The sequence below is a fragment of the Lytechinus pictus genome, chromosome 9, assembly GCF_037042905.1.
Source record: "Lytechinus pictus isolate F3 Inbred chromosome 9, Lp3.0, whole genome shotgun sequence".
In the NCBI taxonomy this organism is placed as follows: domain Eukaryota; kingdom Metazoa; phylum Echinodermata; class Echinoidea; order Temnopleuroida; family Toxopneustidae; genus Lytechinus; species Lytechinus pictus.
Genome location: NC_087253.1, coordinates 3,437,075 through 3,460,374, shown reverse-complemented (window position 1 = coordinate 3,460,374; position 23,300 = coordinate 3,437,075). Strand labels below are relative to the sequence as shown.

At 35.9% G+C, this 23,300-nt stretch overlaps 1 protein-coding gene across 1 annotated transcript in view; it reads left to right on the top strand.

Moving 5' to 3' along the window:
- Positions 1–23,300, top strand: part of LOC129268427 (gamma-aminobutyric acid type B receptor subunit 2-like) — a 37,598-nt gene that overhangs the window by 5,729 nt on the left and 8,569 nt on the right. The window contains exons 3-11 of the mRNA XM_064105031.1: positions 998–1,099; positions 2,558–2,623; positions 7,095–7,292; positions 8,109–8,342; positions 11,585–11,648; positions 12,676–12,762; positions 15,308–15,464; positions 18,938–19,070; positions 20,317–20,424. Coding sequence (XP_063961101.1) covers positions 998–1,099; positions 2,558–2,623; positions 7,095–7,292; positions 8,109–8,342; positions 11,585–11,648; positions 12,676–12,762; positions 15,308–15,464; positions 18,938–19,070; positions 20,317–20,424 — 1,149 coding nt within the window. The remainder of the gene's footprint in view (positions 1–997; positions 1,100–2,557; positions 2,624–7,094; positions 7,293–8,108; positions 8,343–11,584; positions 11,649–12,675; positions 12,763–15,307; positions 15,465–18,937; positions 19,071–20,316; positions 20,425–23,300) is intronic.

The following is a 23,300-nucleotide window of genomic DNA, read 5'->3' as shown; positions in this document are numbered from 1 at the left end:
GTTTTTGTTGTTCTGCTCTGAAGCGCCTTGAGCATCTAATCAAGATTGAAAGTGCGCTATACAAATCTCATGTATTATTATTATTTGTATTATTATGTGTCACAGTTACGGCCCATGCGGACAATCGAGTAAATTTCAAATAATATTTAAATAAATATTACATCATTAATTTTTGCTTTCCCACCTTAACAATGTGTCTGCTCAGAGTATCCGACCAGGGGCAGCGAAAAGTTTTTGTAATTATAATTACAATTTCCAATTGTATCTGGCCAGTAAAGTCTGTAGTAGGTAGGAATCTATTGTCTACAAGACAAATCCAATGAAGAACATGTTTAACATATTTTATCCTTGCGGCATCTAACCGCCCTTTCACACGGTAAAAAAAACTCGTAATTTTAAAGATGATTCCAGTGAAAAATTGTAATCGTGACTGTGATAGCGTTTGTGATTCTAATCATTTTCTAGTTTGGTTTCACTGGAATCATTATTCAAATTATGATTTAATTTTTACCGTGTGAAAGGGCGGTTAGATGATTTAAGATTCACGTGTGAAAAGGCCCAAAGTGGCTTTAAAGGGAATGTGTTGATGGTTCTCCATATCCTTTGAAACTGCTTGCTTTCTTTGACCGATTTTTTTGCGGACTGCTTGGAAGTTTCACTGTGCAGTGTGCACATCTCCTCTCTTGAGTGAACCACAACTTCAAACGTTGTTTTATTCCTATTGAAGCTTTCGCTTAGTTTCATCTGCATTCAATCAAGTACTTTTGTAGGTAATTTGGAAAAAAAATGTTGAAGAGTTATATTATGTATCATAATAGAGCTTAGGATGTGCCTTTACAAACCATAAAAAAATTAATTTTGGGCGACTGTTGTTGGGTGTGGGGTGGTTGGACATAAATTCCTTATTTCATGGTTGAACCAATATATCATCCTTGTAGACCTTACTTTCTTTAATTCCTTACGAACGAGCCTACCGCATTTCCTTCTTTAAATACAGATTATGGAGGATTTACACGGATTGTTAGAATATCAGAATTTTACATTAGTATCCAGGCAGTCATTTTATTACGATCCGGCTGGGGTAATCAGTAGATTAAAGGTAAGAGAAAATATATATGTAATATTCGCATACATTCGTAATTCCGAAGCTTCGTTATTCCGAAGGTTCGGATATTCCGAAGGTTCGTTATTCCGAAGGTTCGTATTTCCGAAGGTTCGTAATTCCGAAGGTTCGTTAGTCCGAAAACGAAATGAGGTTCGTAATTCCGAAGGTTCGTTAATCCGAAAACGAAATGAGGTTCGTAATTCCGAAGGTTCGTTAGTCCGAAAACTAATGATTAACGAACCTTATTTCGTTTTCGGATTAACGAACCTTCGGAACAACGAACCTTATGTCGTTTTCGGATTGACGAACCTTCGGAACATCGAACCTTATTTCGTTTTCGGATTATCGAACCTTCGGAATAACGAACCTTCGGAATAACGCCACAAATGTTCGGATGAACGAACCCTTTTACGTTTTCGGATTAACGAACATCGAGGTATAGGCAATTTACGTGTTTCGGAATTTCGAACCGTCGGAATAAAGAACCTTCGGAATTATGAACCTTCGGAATTACGAAGTGTAACCGTAATATTATTGTATGAATTTATCTAGCGTGGAATATTCAATCGATAACAAGAACGAGGTCTGCAAAGGCCATTTTCATCATATAAAAAATCAAATTCGAATGATATCAGATGGTAATTCAGAATGTGATATGTAAATATTGTAAGCGATCTTTAATTGTTCTTTGATGTATATTCCATCGGTTTCCCTTTTTACTTATATTTATAGTGAATAGTAAATCTTTTTTTTAATCCTTATTTATTTATTTTTTCATCTATGTATTCATTTAAATATATATATCTTTTAAATTTATTTATTATACATGTATTCTTTTTTTATTTTAATTATATGTTTGCAATAATTATAAAATGTTCTTAGAAAAGGGGGCCTTCACCCTACAAGTTCTGTTTTTAAGTCGTTCTCCGTTCCTTTCGATTTCATCTTATTGTATTGAAAAAACTTGTTAAAATTGTATGTGTTGCATATACTGTATGTACATTGAACTATCATTGTAAAGATGAAAAAGAAATGAAAGAGGAAATAAATGAATTGAATTGAATTGCAGTACACTACAAATGTAATGAATACTAAGACCATGCTGGTTACATTTCATCTCCTATCATTTTGACACACCTACCATAATTCCGGGGGGGGGGGGGTGTTGCCTATGTAGAACAACACATGCAGCACCCCAGAAATTCTTGGGGGTGCTTCAACCCCAGCACCCACAGCACCCCCGCTTCCCAGAGCCATGGGTTGTGCAAAAGATGACAAATTGAAAAATCAAAGAGCCAAAAGGCACAAGAAAAGCAAACATATACATGGCAATAAGAATTAAACATCATACGTGAATCCTTGCTATTGAATGATATATATATATATATATATATAGACTTAGGTAATGCTTATTGATTTATGGCATTTCCCTTATTTACTCTTTTCTTTCAGCAAAAAGATGCCCGGATTATGGTTGCTAGCTTCTCAGAGGATACTGCGAGAAAAGTATTGTGCCAGGTAGGGCTATCCCTCCCATATCAATCATAAGTTTTTATCTCTATTACAGTAATTTCAGGCGCGGATCCAGGGGGGGGGGGGGCACGTGCCCCCCATTTTGAGAAGCGAAAAAAATTGTAATGTAAAAATGCCATCAAAACAGAGGTGTGTCCCCTCTTTCGATTTTTGTTGTTGTATTTTTGCTTGTCAATTTTTTCGGGTACGAAAAACCCTTAACTTGTGGTTGAAAACCTTCTTTTTTATTAGTATTATTTTTTATTTTTGCTTGTCTAATTTTTTCGGGTACGAAATATCCTTATTTGTGGTTGAAAACTTTTTTTTTTGGCTGGTCAAAATCTTCTTCAGAAAAATTTGCCCCGCCCTTTTGGAAAATCCTGGATCCGCCCCTGAGTAATTTCATCAGGTTTCGATTAATGCTCATTCGTACGTAGGCTGGTATTTTTCAAAGGGTTTATTGTGGAAAATATGTTCTGATTTATTCATCAATATTAACATTATACAATAATTTTTTTTGCAACAATTCGGCCATAAGGTCTTAATCCTGGATTAAGAAGGAGGCGGGCAGCACTGAAAAAGCCGAAAAGGTCGTACAACTATGTTTTGAGAGGCAGAGGCAACTTCAGCATTTCGTAAATGTCAAAGTGGAAGGGGAAAAATCTATTTACTTCGAACCGAGATTTTGAAATCACAAAATGAGGATGAAAAAATAACGTGAGTGAGAAAGACTATTGACGGGACCTTTAAAGAAAATAAAAATCAGTATTTGAACGATTACTTCGTGGAACAGAACGCCTCAGTCCCACACGCACTCACACTTACGCACTCTGGTAAACTTTTTATACTCCTTCTCAAACTATATTTATTATTATGATTCTCAATATTCTATCGCCCAGTATGGAGTCCCCCAAGGCTCCATACTGGGCCCGCTTCTCTTCCTTATTTATATAAATGATTTATGTTCAGCATCTTCATTCTTTAATTATGTTTTATTTGCTGATGACACTACTATTATTTCTACCCATAGCAATTTTATATATTTACTGGAAAAAACAAATGATGAATTATGTAAGATTTGTGATTGGTTCGATGCAAACAAACTCGTTGTCAATTATGACAAAACAAGTGTTATGTATTTCGAAAACCTCATTTATCCCATAATGTATCTTTCGACTTCAATGTTAAAATTAGAAATGTAACTTTAAAATTAGTAAATTCCGTAAAATTCTTAGGATTTGTACTTGATGACAAATTGTCTTACAATGAACACCGCTTTTTTGTTAGTAATAATATGTCAAAAATATAGGTATATTAGCTAAATTACGTAATAATCTTACAGAAAAAACATTTGCTTATGCTCTACAATTCCTTGTTGCTTCCTTATATCTATTATGGTAATATCACTTGGGCAAGTTGTGGCACTACAAAACTAAACCCCATACACATACTCCAAAAAAAGGCTTTACGTATTTGTTCTAACTCCCACTACCTAGCTCCGTCACGCCCTTTATTTTTTAGATTAAACACCTTGACAGTTTTTGATATTCATAAAATTCAAATTATAAATTCTAATGTACTACGTAAATCACAACTTAGCACCCCTTAATATGATTAATGTATTTAGATATAATAAAGACTACCATCAATACAATACTCGTTCCCACTCTAAATTCCATTATCCTGTAGCATTCAATCAATCAACCCTTTATTCATTTAAATCCACTGGTCCTCGAATATGGAATTCCCCCCCTTCCAATGTAATTTCTAGCACAAATGTTACTGCGTTTAAAACAAAACTCAAAAGTTCACTTGTAATTATGTATGCCAATTAATCACACAATTCATTTCCACACCCTTTTCCTGACCCCCCCCCCCTCCTCTCCCCTGTAGGTTTACCGTCTTATTTTCTTATGTATTGTTTGTGTTTATTATTGTTACCTTTTCACTTTTATGTACGCTTATATATATATATACATATATGTATTGGGTGTCCCACTCATCAAGCTTTTGCTTTTAGGGGCACCCTAATCATTTAAACTATACTGTTACATTCATGTATGATTTGTATATATTTTGGTTTGTATATTGATTTTTTAAATGATTGAATAAAATGAATTGAATTGAATTGTAGTGATAACACCCCTGATGCCAGGCTATTAAGTAGCAGGCTTTTTAAACGTGTTGAAGGGGTAGGAAAGAAGTGAATAATTCCCAATGAGAGAAGTATGCATAAAATGTACGGCTTTGTGTTCTTGGGAATATACAGTATTTCAGTCCAAAAGAAAAAACATTTTATGCTCAGATAATTTACCGCCGACAAGGCGTGAAATGACACATCTCTTCCGTTTCTTATGCTGACTAATGGAAATCCATCATCGATTTCCGTACTGTGCATTGGTAAAAACGAGTTTTCGCAATTATGTTCTTCTGGCGATAACAATTTTATTTGTTAAAACCGCAGAGTGAGATTCACTGATGTAGGTTGTCATCTCATATGCATATTGATAACAATGCAATTCATCAAATCGAAATGAAATGTGTCATTTCGTATACGTATATATGCACACTATTATAATTTTTCCCCTCAAAAAAATAGATAAGTTCCTGCAATCTTACATTGTGATATGAACAAATTGGTATACGTACGAGCCTTCACAAATTTCCTGTATTAAAACCACTTTAAAAAGATGCACAAACCCTTTTTCTTATTACAATTTTGATTTTTGTTCTGTAAGACTTGTTTATTAACAGTGTATCTAATGATAAGAAATATGGATAGGAGCTAGAAGTCAAAAGTTATCCTCACTATGACATTTTCTTTTGCAGTGATATAATGATCGTAATTCATTAAAAGAAAATCACAAACGTTTAATTGTTTGTCTGATTTTCATGAAGAGTTCCCCGAAAAAGCTTTTTAATTTTCTTGTCTTTATTCCAGAAAACCTGCCATTACGGTTTGTTCAACTAACTTTGTAAAAAAAAATGTCTTCATTTAGTGGTAGTGAACATGTGATTCGCAAAATTAAAATGCTCGGATTTTATAATAAGAGGACAATGCACATTGAACAGTGTGCAGGGCCCCCGTCTTACAATGAATATAGATTGATCCGATCAATCAAAACTATGGACAGCCAGCAACGTCAACATTTGTTCCAAATATATTTTTAGATATGATGTATATTCATACATTCATCGTGCTCATGAAGATTCAGTGTGATTCTTTTTTCTTATTAAGGAGATTATGCAAATTTTCTGCAGAAAAAAACTATTTGGTATGGATGGATTTCCATACAGTTGAGATAGATTGGATCAATCGTAACTCTTTGTAAGACGGGCCAAGGCCTTCGCTGATCATCTCCTTTGGTGGCGGAACATATATTCTCCCGAGCAATTGAGAAAGCCAAGATGTAAGGGTTTAGATATGATGTATGTATGGCTGTTGTGTCGTAGTCATACTGGCTTGTACAATTTTGTTTAACAAATGCTCGTTAATTTGTTCTAACCCATATATATCGGTCTACTTGCATACTTTGTAATCAAGCCATCAGAATATGCAACACTGCGCCAAGGTGCACCACCTATAGGTGTAAACTGGTCATGTGGTTAGTGGTTAGAGCATTAGACTCATAATTGTAAGGTTGTGAGGTCGATACCCCGCCCTGCCATGAACCTACCGATAATATGTAAGCCTTAAGATGTAGACCGACTGCGTCTTATGAATGAAGTCGATCATTATCTTAATAACAAAGGTATCCCAGCCATGGCGTAATTTCCTTCGGCAAGAAATCTATCCACATTGTGCTGCACTCAACCCAGGTGAGCTGAATGGGTACCTGGCAGGAATTTATTCCTTGAAATGCGTGTGCGCTGTAATGTTAGTAATTACGGCTGCCAAGCTACAGCTGGGGTAATAATATCCAAGTCCTTTGGAAGCGCATAGAGACATTATTCATAATTGTGATATGCGCTATACAAGAACTGTACAGTATATTATTATTATTATCATTCGCCGAAGACGTTTATTTGTAGGCTGTTTTTGAATGGTTTTACGTGGCCCGACAGTTCATGATTTTCCCAACTAAGCATCTATGATTACATCGACACATTCATAGGTTACTACTTCAAAGCAACTTCTAGTTATACCTCGTCATCTTCTATCTTTTTATTCTTTCCTAAATTATTTTGTCCTCATTTTATCTTCCTTTTGTTTTCCTTTTTCTCTTTGCCCTTTTCTTTCCCCTTTCTCTTTTTTTCTACCACTCTTTCTCTTCTTTCCCCTTTTCTTTCCTCTTTTTGCCCTTCCTACTTTTATATTTCCCTTTTTTTCGTTTTCTCCTTTTTCCGGACAGGTGCGCAGTTTTACCAACGATATCCCCTTTAGATACGGCCCTGAGCATAATCATTATGATGATGAGGATGTTATCATTCTCATTATTATCATTGTTATTAATATCCTTATTATCATTTTCTGAAGGCGTTCATTCGTCAGCTGTACGGTCCGAAACATATCTTCATCTTTCGCGGATTCCTTGAGAGTAACTGGTGGAGAACTTCCGATAAGCATGAGAATCTTGGATGTTCCGATGATGATATGATGGCTGTTCTGCAGAGCGTCATCACGGTCTACTTCAGTATGTACGCGAGGAAGAAGACCGCTGCAGTTACAGCACAGGTAATCTCATTGATTGATCAAATATATAGGATTTGTAAACCGCACGTATTCACCTTGTTAGGTGCTCACGGTCCCCCGGGGGGGGGGGGGGCAGTCAAATGTATTGCCGTACACACGCGTGGCCAAATTATTTCCAAACACCCCCTAAAACGAGTTTTTCTCTGTGTGCAAAATAACCCCAAAACAAGTTTTACGCGGGCTTTATTTACACATTTTGACCCCTTAACAAGTTGTTGCCAGAATATGACCCCGGGGAAAAAAGCTTGGGGGAAAAAACATACCCTTAACACGTTTGGCTATATTCTTTAAGAAAAAAACTTTGGAAAAAAACATACCCTAAATACGTTTGACCCTGCGATTGACAATTGACCAGTTTTTCAAAACTATTTCCTGCCAGTACCCATTTTCCTCACTTGGGTTGAGTGTCGCACAATGTGGGTAAGTTTTTGTGAAGGAAAACACGCCATGGTTGGGATTCGAATCCACGTCCCTTAGATTGAAAGACGAGCCTCAACCAATAAGACCACGATGCCCTTGATCAGCGATAAGGGATTTTTAAGCGGATATTAACCTAGATCATCCAATGATTTAATTTTTTTTTTTATAAATGTGCAATATCGATGTCTATCAAACAATTTCAATAAATGAACATTTTTTTCAAATATTGTAATATATCCAATTAATTAATTGGGATATTTTCAGATATTTTCAAATATTTTTATATCGAATTGATTATTTCGGTGTACGTTAGAGAAAACAACAGCGGTTTTCCTTTTCATTTCACGCTGCTAATTCTTCCAACCATTGCCAAAGAAGACGGCTCTGTCTTTCCGAGAGGAGATGTCCCGGCACCTAGGGTCTAGGGTCTCGCTCAACACCCGGGATGTTGCCGCCAATGCCCACGATGGAATATGGGCCATCGGTTATGGATTAAACTCATCTCGCGCATACATGGGCAATAAAACCCTCCATGAATACACGTATGAGGACAGAGAAACCACCGATATATTTTACGAGCACATTCTGGAATCGCAGTTTTACGGTGTCTCGGTAAGTTATGCTGCAATCACATTTGCATGCAGTCACCATACGGCGAGTCGAAAACAGCCGTTTTATTCAAACACCCTATATTATGTAGCTGGTACGAAAAATGTTAAAACGGCTGTTACCGACTCGCCTTACGGCCGCCGTAGGGGAAATGTGATTGCGCAATCAAAGCTTGTTCCATTTCATCAGGATAAATTATTGCATCCCAGCTATATTTTTTTTTTGCTTTCCAAAAGGTATCGGAGTGGATTTTTGTCTCACCTGCAAAGCAGAGTGAGACTATAGGCGCCGCTTTTCCGACGGTGGCGCACAGTGGACCGGGGCGAAACAAAAGTGCGCCAAAAGTCATTTTGGGCAATTTCAGATTTTTATCTTTTTTCATGCCAACTGAAAGGCAACACCTTGAAGAATACTTCAGCAAAATATTCATTCAGGAATGTGCATAAAGGTTGTTAATTTCCTACCTCAAATCGTAAAATGTGACATTTTGCGAAATGCCGCAACCTAGTTGAAAAGCAGGCCATTTCACAGAAGCTTTTTCATGTAGGAATCTAAAATGACTCCAACATAATCCTGATATGTTCTTTTTTCTTGTAATAGGGTTCAAAGTAGATAAAAGACACCTTTCAGATGGTTTATAGGATAATTATTTCTCGAAATAGGCTGATAATCCATGTTTTTTTTTTTGCATTTACACTAGAAACGTTTCGATTTCCGTCTAAATTTTATCCAACATCATTTTCCCCGATGTCTAAGCTTTAAGTTGATACCAAATTTAGCTGCCCGTTTTTATCAGGAGTCCATAATTGATGCAGGGTTGTATTGTAAATTTGTAAAAATTGTTCAATAAAGAAGTACTTAAAAATGTTCTTAATTTTCCGAGGGAACGGATCTTGAATCCAATGGATGTGCATAAGATATTGACGTGAATGTACCATTTTCGACCTAAATAACACACTGACTTAACTTGCTCAATTTAAGTCCCATCAATAAATATCTTCATTACTTCATGTGAGCGTGTTTTAAAAATGATACATTTTGTTTTGTCGAAATTTATTTTTTATGGTTAAGCTAATACCAGTCATTAAGGGAATCCATATTGAGTGCAACTTAGATGTTATTGTCTCAACATCTTTTCCAGTCTCAAATATAATAACATCATCAGCATAAATTGCTATAACACCTGACTTAATTCATTTTGAGATATCATTTATAAACAGCAAGAATAGCGTGGGAGCAAGAACGCCCCCTTGAGGTACCCCTAAAGAAAGTTTTTTTTTGCAGAAAGCTTTCCTTGTGAAAAAAAAAAAAACATGATTTCTATTTTTAAGGTAACTTGTAAACCACTTCAGCATATGTCATACTTTACCATATTGTTGCATCAAAGAGTAGAATATAATTGTACAATAAATCAGTTAGCATTGGATTTTCCTTTCTTTACAAGCACATAGAGATGATATGTGTTAAAAATAACACGATTCCACTATAAGTGCGACTTGCAGTATCACGAGGGAAAATATCTTTGAATATTTTATTTCTGATAGAATGCACTCACAATTAAATCTGTTACGTTGGTTAAAACCGCCATCATTATGACAATCAATATATGAATAGGATACGACAGCATTTTGATGAAACAAGCATTACTCAGACAAAAGATGCTCCGTTCGTCATTAAAGCAAACTAGAAGAGGAAGCTATTGAATGTTCTCACATGAAACCAATTCCCTTTATATCCATTCCCCTCCCCTCTCCCACACTCCACCACTACCCCATCCCCTTCCACACCCACACACAAACCTATACAAAACACACAACACACATACACACAAACACTCACCCACAGTCCTTATACACATACTCTCTCAGCAATGCAGCCTCACGTATCCATCATCGCGAGATATTAAAATACAATAGCATCAAACGTTTGATCGTTTAAATCGGAACATTTCTGTTGTTTATGGTTCGATCATTTAAATTATTTCGGACTGTAAAAGGAAAACGACCAACACATCATTTTTTCATTGAGTGATTTATATGACAGAATAACATTTAGTAAAAAAACAATGATAGTCATCTTCATATGATTAGTAACAACAACGATAATAACAATTTGGCTTTCATTAGGCGCATAAAAATTAATACACCCTGTGCTGTATCAACTTTGAAAAATATTATAATGAAAGTTGTAACAAATTATTATCAAGCGCTAAGAAACTTTTGGTATTAATACCGATAGTTTTTGAGCGATGATGACATTTATGAAGCGTATAAACGCATTATATGTATATCATCATCACCACCATATTTATATTATTATTAATCTATCATGATCATTATCATCTTCATTATCATCAGTATTATTATCATTTTCATTATTATTATTTTCATTATTAGTATTCAATTCAATTCATTCATTCATTTCGTTTATCTCCATTTTCAAAAATATTTCAATGTGATATTTGATGTCTTACATATTAATATAATATAAGATGCAAAGAACTTGCAAGTTTCTACATGCTATCAAATCAATATTATTATACAAGCAGCAGAGCTTGTCGAGTGCAGGCTCCTTTTTAAAGATATTCTTATAGATAGTATAGACCAAAACATCAGGATGGCTACATCAGCATAAAACTAGTTAAATGTATATTAAAAAAGGGGAAAAGACCAAATGAAGAAGAGAGATAGAGAGAGAGAGAGAGAGATGAAAAGTTTTCGCGTTTAGACCCCGGCACTCACAACGAATCTCATTTATCATGCTTATCAAAAAGACAACGAAAGGCATACACAAATGTAAGTAAGGCTACTACCATACTACATGTGTATTAAAAAATATGAATGTAAGTTGGGTGATACACTGTAAAAATTTAAGTGTTAATTTAGCACTTACCGTGCTCGTATAGTGACTGCACTGTAAGTGCAAATTAGCACTTCATTTTTTACAGTGTATTATTATCATCAATACTTTTTGATGTTGCTATTATTATTATTATCATCATCATTATCATCATCATTACAAAAGAAAGAGAACAAAGTTACTAATCCTACACGTTAATACCTCTTTCACATTTCCTCCAGTCGTACGGCAAGTCGAAAACAGTCGTTTATTCATTTTTTTTTCCTTTTTCGAACTACCTAGCTGGTAAACAAACGGCTGTTTTCGACTCGCCGTACGGCCGCCGTAGGGGAAATGTGACTGAGGTATCATTATACAAGTAATTATATCTATTTGTGCACCTATAGGGCCCAGTAGGGTTTCAGGATGATGGGGACAGGACTGGTGTGTTCATCATTGAACAAATAAGAGGTAAATATATTATATGACAAATGTATTCATATAAACCTTATGCATTGACGCCATTGCGCCGCCATTTTAGAACCTGAAGCCACTGCCTTGCCTGCGTTGGTGATCCGCAGCTGGCGCATCTCTGACAACTCTGTTTACGCGTATTCGTATATCCTCTTAGGGAGGGCGCTATGAGATTATGACGTAATACGCGTATGGTCTATTGAATTTTATGACAATTAGAAATGTGCAAGGGACATCTATCTTGATCCTCTTTGCTATCGTAATCCTGACATGGTTTGGAACCCAAAACACCTATCTCGACGAACGGGAAATGACAACGGAATAGACGTCTTAATGATGTCTTGTGTTGGTGTATGCAAATGCAAATGATTGTCTTTACGTATACGACATAAACAAATCCATATATGAGTTGTCAATTTGTCGATTTTTAGACGCCCAAAAGACTTCACAATGTCGTCATTTAATGACCAACAAAACGTAAACAGATATTTATGACATCTAACATATATACAAACACACCGACGTTATTACGACGTTCTTTCAACGATTTCTGCAAGACGTCAAATAGACACCATGAAGTCGTTATTAAGTACACTTTAAGACATAAATTGATTAGTACGTAAAATAGACGTACACAACGATGTGAGTACGACGTCATTTAACCACTTTCTACTTGACAATTTGACATTCAAAACGCGTCATCAAATCTTCAATTAGTGACCTTTTTAGGACGTGAATGGATTACTACACGACGTAAATTAGAGGTCAACCACGACATGAGTACGACGTTACTTTCACTTCTTTCTGCTAATTACGTCGAAAAGACACCATCAAGTCGTCATTCACTCAGTGAGCTAAAAGACGTTTTAAAATGTATGATGATACGACGTAAAACAGACATGAACCACGACGTAAAAGCGACCTAATTTCACTTTCTGCTTAATATAAAAAAAAACGTCATCTGGCATATTTATAGACTATCGTAATTATCTATTTCTAATCATACAATTAATAATTGTAACAGATGGAGCGCGTGTCGTAATAGGAACCCTACAGCAAGGTGGAGTTATTCAATGGCTTTTACCGACCGGGGAAATATGGGAGAGGACTAGTAAGTCTTGATTTCATTTCCATTTCATTTCGCTTCCATTTCCATTTCATTTCCATTTCATTTCGCTTCCAATTCCATTTCATTTTCAATTTCGAATTCGATTTAAAATTTTATTTTTATTTGAAGTTCAATTTCAATTTTTGTTTCAATTTCAAATATTTCAACTCAAATTTCAATTTTTTATTTCAAGTTCAATTGCGATTTCGATACAAACAAAACATTTCAATCACGTAAACGTATACAATAATTGTCTATCAGCAGCGTTCTGATACATCGTCTGTGTATGTTCAAAATACCAGTGCAGAACAATGTAGATCAATTTCTTGCCCATGGTTGGGATTCGACCCCACGACCCTCTGTTACAAAGTCCAAAGTCTAATATACTAGCCAACAACGCTCCGCTTCAATTTTACTCTCATTCATTAACATTTTCTGTCATCATTTTTTTATCATAAGTATACAACCATTAGCATGATAATTACGTTTAACATCATATCATTTTTATTAGAGATTGTTAGCATCGGTATACAGGAAAATAGAAAATGCATTGTCTGCCCTTCGTAATAAAGACCAACCATGAAGTCTTTATCGAAAATCGGTGAGCCAAAACAGCAGTTTCGTCCTTGGAACCGTTTCATCAACATTTTCTGTCCGACAAGTTGTCAGATGTGGCATTATTCCATGATCTGATTGGCTGACAAGCGCTATTACTATGGTAACTGTCGGATAAAAAGGGACTTTTTGGATAAAACGTCCGACAAGTCTTTTCATGAAACGCTCTCCTATGGAAGGCGAAGTGTTCCAGAATACCCCCAAAACCCATGATCAGGGGTTTTTACTTAAAGGACAAGTCCACCCCAACAAAAGATTGATTTAAATAAAAAGAGAAAAATCCAACAAGCATAACACTGAAAATTTCATCAAAATCGGATGTAAAATAAGAAAGTTATGACATCTTAAAGTTTCGCTTAATTTCACAAAACAGTTATATGCACATCCTGGTCGGTATGCAAATGAGGAGTCTGATGACGTCATCCACTCACTATTTCTTTTGTATTTTATTATATGAAATTTTCTAATTTTCTCCTCATTGTCAAGTGAAACAACGATTAATTCCTCCCTTAACAGGTGGAATTGCCATCGTTTAATACGATATGGTTCAGTCAAGTTGGTTCTTTTTGTCAAATCTGTAAAAAATGAAATATTGTATAATTCAAACAAAAAAAAAAAAAAAGAAATAGTTAGTGAACGACATCATCGTCTGTCTCATTTGCATGTCACTGAGTTGTGCACATCACTGTTTTTTTGAAAAATAAGCGAATTTGTAAAATGTCATAACTTTCTTATTTTACATCCGATTTTGATGAAATTTTCAGTGTTATGCTAGTTTGATTTTTCTTTATTTATTCAAATCAACATTTTTCTGGTGGACTTGACCTTTAATTTACCCAAGAATAAAACCCCCTGATCAGGGCTTTTACTCTGCACGTGCAAAAGTTTCCCCTGTGCGAGCAGTGAGAAACTACTGATCAGGTTTTTTTTTTTACCCTTGCACGTGAGGTAGTTTCTTTCTGCGCAAATACGAAACTGCTGATCAGGGGTTTTACTCTGCACGTGAAGTAGTTTCCCCCTGCTCGTGCAGAGCAAAACCCCTGATCACTGCACGTGCAGAGAGGTTAAACCCCTTATCAGGGGTTTTGGGGGTATTTTGGAACACTTCGCCTTCCATACTAAAAAAAGACTGGACATACGACATGTAATTGCAATTTTCCGCCAGCTCCGAAAACTAGGACGGAACCGCTATTCCGGTTAACCAATTTTCGTCAAAGACATCTTGGCTGCTCTTTGGCAGGAAGTGCATTCGACAATACATTTTATATTTTCTTGAAAGAGTTCTGCGTCGCGGTGCAAAGACTCTCAATTTTCTTTGTCATTCATCTTTATCACGCAAACAAGAGATGGTATTAATGTGTCTTTAAGAACTGATTATTATTATTATTGTTATTAATATCATCATTATTGGTTAACATTGGTGGTTATATCTTACATCCATAATACTCATTATATCATAATGTTATATGCGCAATAAAAGAATCGTTTATTATTATTTATCTTATCATTACATTATGACATATTATTTTAATTATTATTATTATAATTACTGTTATTATTAATATTATCATTATTGGTTATCATTGGTGGTTAGATCTTACATCCGTAATACTCGTTATATCATAATGTTATATGCACAATAAAAGAATCGTTTATTATATTTATTATTATTATAACTATTACTATTATTATCATTATTATTATCATAATTATTGGTCATCATTGGTGGTAAGATCTTACATCCGTAATACTCGTTATATCATAATGTTATATGTGCTATAAAAGAGTCGTGTATTATTATTTTCATTATCATTATTATCATTATTATTATTTTCATTATCATTATCATTGTCATTACTATTATTATCATTATTATTATTATTATCATTATTATTATTGTTATTATTATGAACATTATTATTTTCATTCCTAGACGGTCGACCACCGTCCGATGAGGACCGCACTCACGAGGTCCTGGTCGTCCAGTCCATCTCTAAGGTTACAGTGGTCATCATGGGTGTCCTAGCTGCATTGGGCGTTACATTAGCAGTCTTCTTCTTAACCTTCAACATTAAAAATAGGAAAAAGAGGTAATGGTAATACGCATTTACATTGGAAATAAATTGGAAAGTTTGCCGGGAGGGCAAGAGAGGAAGAGATAGAAAGAGAGAAGGGAAAGGGAGAGAGAGAGAGAGAGAAAGTAAGAAAGGAGAGAAGCGATGAAAGACTGGTGAAATATTATGTAGCTTTTTTTTTAGATGAAGTTTATTGAAAAACACAGATTAGGACACCAAGTCGGGAGTGGGAGAGAAAGAAAGGAGAGAAGCAACGAAAGACAAGTGAAATATTATGTAGCTTTTCTTTTTTTTAGATGAAGTTTATTGAAAAACACAGATTATGACACCAAGTCGGGAGTGGGAGAGAAAGAATTGAGAGAAGCAACGAAAGACCTGTGAAATATTATGTAGCTTTTTTTAGATGAAATCTATTGAAAAACACAGATTATGACACCAAGTCGGGAGTGGGAGAGAAAGCAACGAAAGACTGGTGAAATATTATGTAGCTTTTTTTTAGATGAAATCTATTGAAAAACACAGATTATGACACCAAGTCGGGAGTGGGAGAGAAAGCAACGAAAGACTGGTGAAATATTATGTAGCTTTTTTTTAGATGAAATCTATTGAAAAAACAGATTATGACACCAAGTCGGGAGTGGGAGAAAAAGAAAGGAGAGAAGCAACGAAAGACTGGTGAAATATTATGTAGCTTTTTTTTAGATGAAATCTATTGAAAAACACAGATTATGACACCAAGTCGGGAGTGGGAGAGAAAGTAAGGAGAGAAACAACGAAAGACTTGTGAAATATTATGTAGCTTTTTTAGATGAAATCTATTAAAAATCACAGATTATGACACCAAGTCGGGAGTGGGAGAGAAAGAAATGAGAGAAGCAACGAAAGACTGGTGAAATATCATGTAGCTTTTTTTTAAAGATGAAATCTATTGAACATTCATAATAGGCGGTTCATGCCATTTAGAGCAAATGGCTAGATCTCACATGCCATTTACTCCTTAGCTTTGTGATTATCCACATTCTTCTTTATGCCCCCCTTTTGTTTTGTTAAATATAGTTCGGAATAGAAAATATTGATAAACTGATTGAGCTTAAACAGGGCCGTAGCCAGAAGCATTTTGTTGGGGGGTGTACCAGCTAAATTTGCCAACTAAATTTGGCGTGACAGCGCCAACGTAAGCACAGGGGGAGTCTGATGGGGGATGTGCCCCCCCCCCTACAATAATCACATGCTAAAAGATTTTGAATTTTTAGAATTGAATTAGTGGCATTTGGTGAATACTTTAAGGTAAATTATACAAAGATATACAAAGATATTTGCACTGCAAAAATAAACATTTTGGATCAAAATAGAAAGGCTAGTGTGCCGTAGTTGCTAACTTGCAGTCTAATGCCCTATATGCATTTTTAATTGACCTTCTGTGCAAGATGTCTCAACTAAAATTTCAAGAGTGCTACTGCTAACAGTGGCGTACCGTGGGTCACGGCATTGGGGGCGGCACCAGCAAAAAAATTGATTCATTAAGTGGGCGCGCGAAGTGCGCTCAATTGCCAGGTATACTGACCTAATAGAGACATTTTAAGGACTGTGCCATTAAACGGATATGTATCTTAGTGATCAAATAATGCGAGCGCGAAGCGCGAGCTGAAAATGTTTGATATTCAGTCCTAAAAAGGGACATTATAAGCAAAGTTTTGTAATCACGATATGTACCTGTCTCACAAAACAAACAATGCGAGCGCGAAGCGCGAGCTGAAATTTTTTGTATAACTTAAACCTAAAAAGGGACATTTTAAGGACTATATTTTGCAATTTATGAAGTGCGTACGTATCTCATCATAGTCATCTAATGCGAGCGCCAAGCGCTTGCTGATTTTGTTAGAATTACACTGGTACATGAAGCACTTTTTGTGGTCATTGTAATCATGAACATGATACGTATTTCACTAATGAAATATTGCGGGCAAGAAGCGCGAACTGACAATTTTTGAAATTCGGACCTGAAGAGGGGCATTCTATGGCTTGTTTGTGGGAATTTACTATTTCACTAATTAAGTGATGCGAGCGCGAAGCGCGAGCTGAAAATTTGTTATAATTAGATCAGAAAAAGGGACATTTTAAGGACTGTCTTTAGGAATTCGTCCACTGCAAAAACGCCAGTGTTAATTTAACACCACTCCAGCCTGGTATCTATATCGGTCCACACCAATGCGAAGGTAAGCACAGACTGGAAATGTTTTATTAAGGCCTTAAAAGGGGGCAATCACTTTAAGTATATAGTCATGAAAAAGGCATATGTCACTACATAAAACAATAATAACTTGAAGTGCGAGGAGATAATTTGGTGCATAATCTTTATGGACTTAAAATACAACAGGACTATATATCTCATTAGTCAGACAATGCGAGCACCAGGAATGATGCAACCCCAACCTGCCCCACTCCCACCCATCCCCACCCCAAGCACATTCTGACACCATAAATTAAACAAAATTCTTCGGCGACAGAATTTAGTAAAAATAACTTAGAACATTTTTGTGTTTTTTGCTAACTGCAAACTTGTAGACAAGTCTACAAGTTGTAGACTTGTCTTCATGAATTTGCCAACTGCAGAGTTACCAGTTTTTTTTTGTCTTGTGTTCTGTTCTTTTCAGATCTGAAACGGGGCAGTACTTGTACATCACTTTGCTGACTGGTAGAGCGTATAGTGTTCTACCACTTTAATAGGCCCACTTTATTATTTGCCAACTATACTTTGGCTTTGATTATTCAACTTAAACCTTGGAAATTCATCCCACCCCATATTCATTTACCTAGTCTTGCCTCTAATTTTACCAAACTAATGTGTTTGTTAAATCGTCAATAATTGTGGTATAATTTGCCAACTCCCAAGCTTATTTATATTGGGGGAGGACCGGGGGCTTACTTTGTGTGCTATTATAGCTCCATCTGTTTTGTCATTTGTATTTTGCTGACTAGTAGGGCTCTAAGCCTGGCTACATGGACTTGGATTTGCCAACTGGTTGTCAAAGTCGTAACCTTCTTCGAAGTTAGTACCCCTATTTTTCTTTCCTCTTTTTTTTTTCTTTCTTTCTTTCTTTCTTTCTTTCTTTCTTTCTTTCTTTCTTTCTTTCTTTCTTTCTTTCTTTCTTTCTTTCTTTCTTTCTTTCTTTCTTTCTTTCTTTCTTTCTTTCTTTCTTTCTTTCTTTCTTTCTTTCTTTCTTTCTTTCTTTCTTTCTCTCTCTCACCCCCATCTCTCCCTCCTCTCTCTCTCTCTTTCTTCCTTTTTCTTTCTCTCCCCCTCTCTCCTTCTCTCTTTTTTCTCTTCCTTTCTTTCCCTCTTTCTTTTTCTCCTCTATCCTCCATTTTGCCAACTGGTACATGATTTTGCCGACTGCCTTGAATGTTGGGGGGGGGGGTGCTACGGCCCTGAGCTTAAATATACAAAGCATATCAATTACCGTCTGATCTGTTACGTTTCATTTCAGATATATCAAGATGTCAAGTCCAAATCTCAATAATCTTATCATCAGCGGCATATGCTTGGCATATATCTGTGTCGTGTTACTGGGTATTGATATCGGGATACTAACACCTCGAAATCAGTACATAATTTGCGGGGTAAGTTTCACTCAACGAAGCACCAGTAGCATACCCAATCCCCCTAAGAATTCAACCTCCCCTAAAAAAAATCCGTACGAAACGACCTTCAATATTAAGGACGTTTTTTGTTGTTGGTTTTGTGGAACGAAACGACAATTATTGGTGGTGAAGAACTTTTTTTGGTTGTCACAAAAATTTCATTCAGCTTGAATCCGCCCATTTAAGACGTACATTTCTCTCCCCACACAGTCTGCTACTTACAAGTAATCCTTGATTATTATTTCATTTATTTATTCTTCTTCTTCTTCTTCTTCTTATTTTCTTTTATTGGGGGGGGGGGGGGTCCATGAATAATGACTAACTTTTCATAATTGACCATATTTCGGTCATATCGTGTTACCATGACATGTCAACATAATCACAAAACTAATTGTTAAGTGTTCAATATGTTTTCCCCAATGTCGCATAATTTCGATAATATCAAAAATATCGCCCAGCACTGCTTGTACAGAGTTTGAAAATTCAGACAGCAGCGACTACCTTGAGGGTCAGTTTGTAGTCATGCCATGGTTACCGGTCCAGGGGCGGATCCAGGCATTTCGGTTGTGCAGGATAATTTTGAAAAGCAAAAACAAACAAAACATAAAAAAGGTTTTCGCTCCCAAATGGAGGTCATTTTGTACCAGGAAAAATTTTACAAGCAAAAAAAAAGTTCCCAAGAAAGATACATGGTGTACCGTGAAACCTACTACAAAAATAGAGGTTAATTCGTTCCAGGGAACATTTTGGAAAAAAGGGGTCTACACAGAAATTTTCTCCTAAAAAATAATTGTGATGCCTATCAAGGAGGAGGGGGGGGGGGACGGCCCAGATATGCCCCTACTTGGATTAGCCACTGTACTAGTCTGAGAGTGCTTTTTGGCAGGTATCCATATAGTAATGTCCTTTAGAACCTGTAATGTTTTTTTTTCATCTAAGTAGATGAAAATTGCAATTATGAATCCCAGGTTTTATTGGTATTGATATTATCATTATTATTATTATTATTATTTTTATTATTATTTTACTAATACTACTACTACTACTATGATAATAATAACAATTTGATTTATATCTCGTTTTTTCCAGAGGATACAAAGCTCTGTTAATGGCATAAAGTTAAGGTTTATATTTATACAGATGTCATTTGATATGCAATTATATTTAATGTTATTATTTAAAATTCTACAAAAAAATAATCATTATCATCATATTTTTTTATCAGGCGCGAGTGTGGCTCATCTCCTTTGCATTTACTGTAGCGTTTGGAGGAATGTTCACCAAGATGTGGAGAGTCTATAGTATTGTTATTAATAAACGCACCATGAGGAAGGTAAACAATGTAAGCAAGTTCATATATCTAAGTACTTTTTGATTAATAACAAAAATAATAATTAGAATTTATATAGTGCGATATCAATCTACGACAGCTCAAACCGCTTCACAATTAGTATTACCCGGTCACTGGATTCATAGATTAGTCTCCAGACTTTGAAACAGAGGGTCGTGGGTTCAAATTCCAGCCATGGCGTAATTTCCTTCAGCAAGGAATTCATCCACAGTGTGCTGCACTCGACTGCAGGCGCGTAGCCAGGGGGTGGTGGTGGGGGCGGTCGCCCCCCCCAAAACGTCCCCAAAAAGAAAAAAGAAGGGGGAAAAAAAAGAGAGGAGAAAAGGAAAAGCGAACGAAGGAAAGGGAAAAAAGGTAGCTTTGTGGGTTTTTCTTTTTTATTCTCTTTTTTCTTAAAAAGAAACTCCTTCACTCTTGCTCTAAATTTATATACAAGGATTTTGCTTCCGCGCGGTTAAATGATATTGCAGTTCCCCCGTTGTTTCCCTCACCACTTCTCTAACTCTGTTTTTCTACCTCAGCTATATGTGTTTCTTGCCAGTTAAAGTTCAAATATATACATTAGGGCATGAAATTAGAGTAAGGATAGTCAGAAGTATATGAAGTTATCTTTTTTTTTAAATTGGTCGCGCAACTTCTGGTCGGGTCGGCTCCGGGCGGGTAAAATCTTTGTATCAATTTCTGCCGTCACATCCATATAGGCAACTTATCCCGCTTTTCAGCTCATTAATAAATAACCATAATTTGGGGCAAACGGGTTCCTAATTTAAAAAGAGGAAGGTATAGAATATTCGTGTTGTATTAAATAAAAAGAGTACAATATTTTTTATCAAATTCTACTAAACTTCATGTCATTTCCCTACACATTAATCTCCTGTCCTGTTTTGCGCCCTAAGTTTGAAATTTTGAATGACACTTAAATTTCTTTATCATTAAAAATGAAGCGCATCAGGATAATTATACATCATCCTGTTTTATATAATTTCAATAAATCACAGAAGTTTCAACTCTTTGCGCATTATTTTCCTTGTAATGAAGTTCAATAATCTTAAAGGAAAAACAATTGAATTAGATGGGGGTATTAGAGATATCTGTATTTGACGAAACGTCCGCCCTTTGAAATTTCAGAGTTTCATTGCTCTGTGCGGGGAGGAATATCTTCCTCCCGGCATATATCCTTCTCCTCTATTTTGCGATTTAAAGATATGCACTGTCGCTAAATTGTTGGTAACCAAATCTGATCTTTCCAAAGGAAGTATTCAATATAATTTAGAGAATACCCTTTTCTCGGGACCCTTTTCTTTGCAAAAAAATTGATAAAACACTTTAGCTTCCGCGCTTCGCGCGGGGTTAATTTCCTCCATTTAATTTCCTCCATTTTATCCCTTTTTTGTGCGTTCAAAATCACTTTTGAAAACAAGGTTCAAAATCACAATATAGTCAACTGAATTGGGGCTGATATAGGTACTAGAGACAAGAGAGACGGCTCCTTTTCATTCTAATTTATGAAACACCGAAAGCTTCGCGCAGGAGGGGTAAACTCACCCTCCCTGCACCCATCCCATTGGGAGCGCGCTTCGCGTGCATTTACCGCCCCCTCCAAAATGAAATCCTGGCTACGCGGTTGCGAGTCGACCGAGGTGAGGTAAATGGGTACCGGCAGGAAGTAATTCCTCAAAAGCTGTGTGCACCTGAATAGGTAGCCTAGCTTAGCCGGGTAATAATAATAGCAGGGCCCGCTGTGAGAACAGTTTTCAGAACTAGAGTGGGTACCCTGGGTAAATATACCGTTATTATTTTTATAGCTTTTTAGCTGCCTGTTAGGCGCTCACCTGCTAAACCAACCACAATGACGGTTGTTTCCTACCGGTACCCAATTAGCACCTGGGTGAGAGTGGCAAAGTGTGGATTGGCGCCTTGCCAAAGGACGCTACCCAGGCCATGGTTAAGTATATACATGAAGAAATTGCGTAATATAAATGTACAATTATTGTTATTATTATCATTATTATCATTATTATTATCATTATGGATAACATTTGCAGAAATCGTAACAGAGCGACAATAATGATCTGGCCGTATATTTAGAACATACTATTTTTTTCAATTACTATTTTATTGATCCCCGAATGGTTATCAGATTGTCAAGATATTATCTTTTTGTCAAGATAATGAATTTCATATTATGTTTGTACAAAGTGTTGAGTAATTATAACAAATCAACGCAGATGACAATTAATGAACAACGAAGGATAGGCATTTGCAGAAATCGTAATAGAGATATCACAATCATCGTATTGTATATTCAGAACTTAGACTATAAATAAAGCATGCAACATACTAAATGATAAAGATTTGGGAAACAGCTTACGAAAAGACAGTCAGACCGCAGGTCCCTATGCTAACGAGCAAAAAGGCCAGATTCATCCAAATCATCTCGTGGCTGAATCCTCCTCCTTGCAAAATCTCGTGATTCGTGAGATTTTCTTTCTCTAAGAATTTACCTGTTTTAACCTCAAGTTAAATGAAATATTATTGCACCATCAGATAGAGTAAAAGTTACTCTTTGATATTGGTCATTTCTTTTGTATACAATATTTTGTTAAATAAGTAAATTTCTGGCCTGAAAATGTGCCTCAAAACTGAATTTTCTTCCTCTGTTTTCTTTTGCAAATTGTGCAAAACTTTTTATTTTGAGCCTCAATGATATCTATATCAACATAAAGCTGAACTTCTGTACTTTCTCACAATGCCGCTCTTGATATGCGGCACCTTTTAATCGGGTCAAGATCACACTTTTCCCACCAAGGTACAAGACGAGATTTCTGAAATTTTGTACTTGCATGAAATCCAGAGTT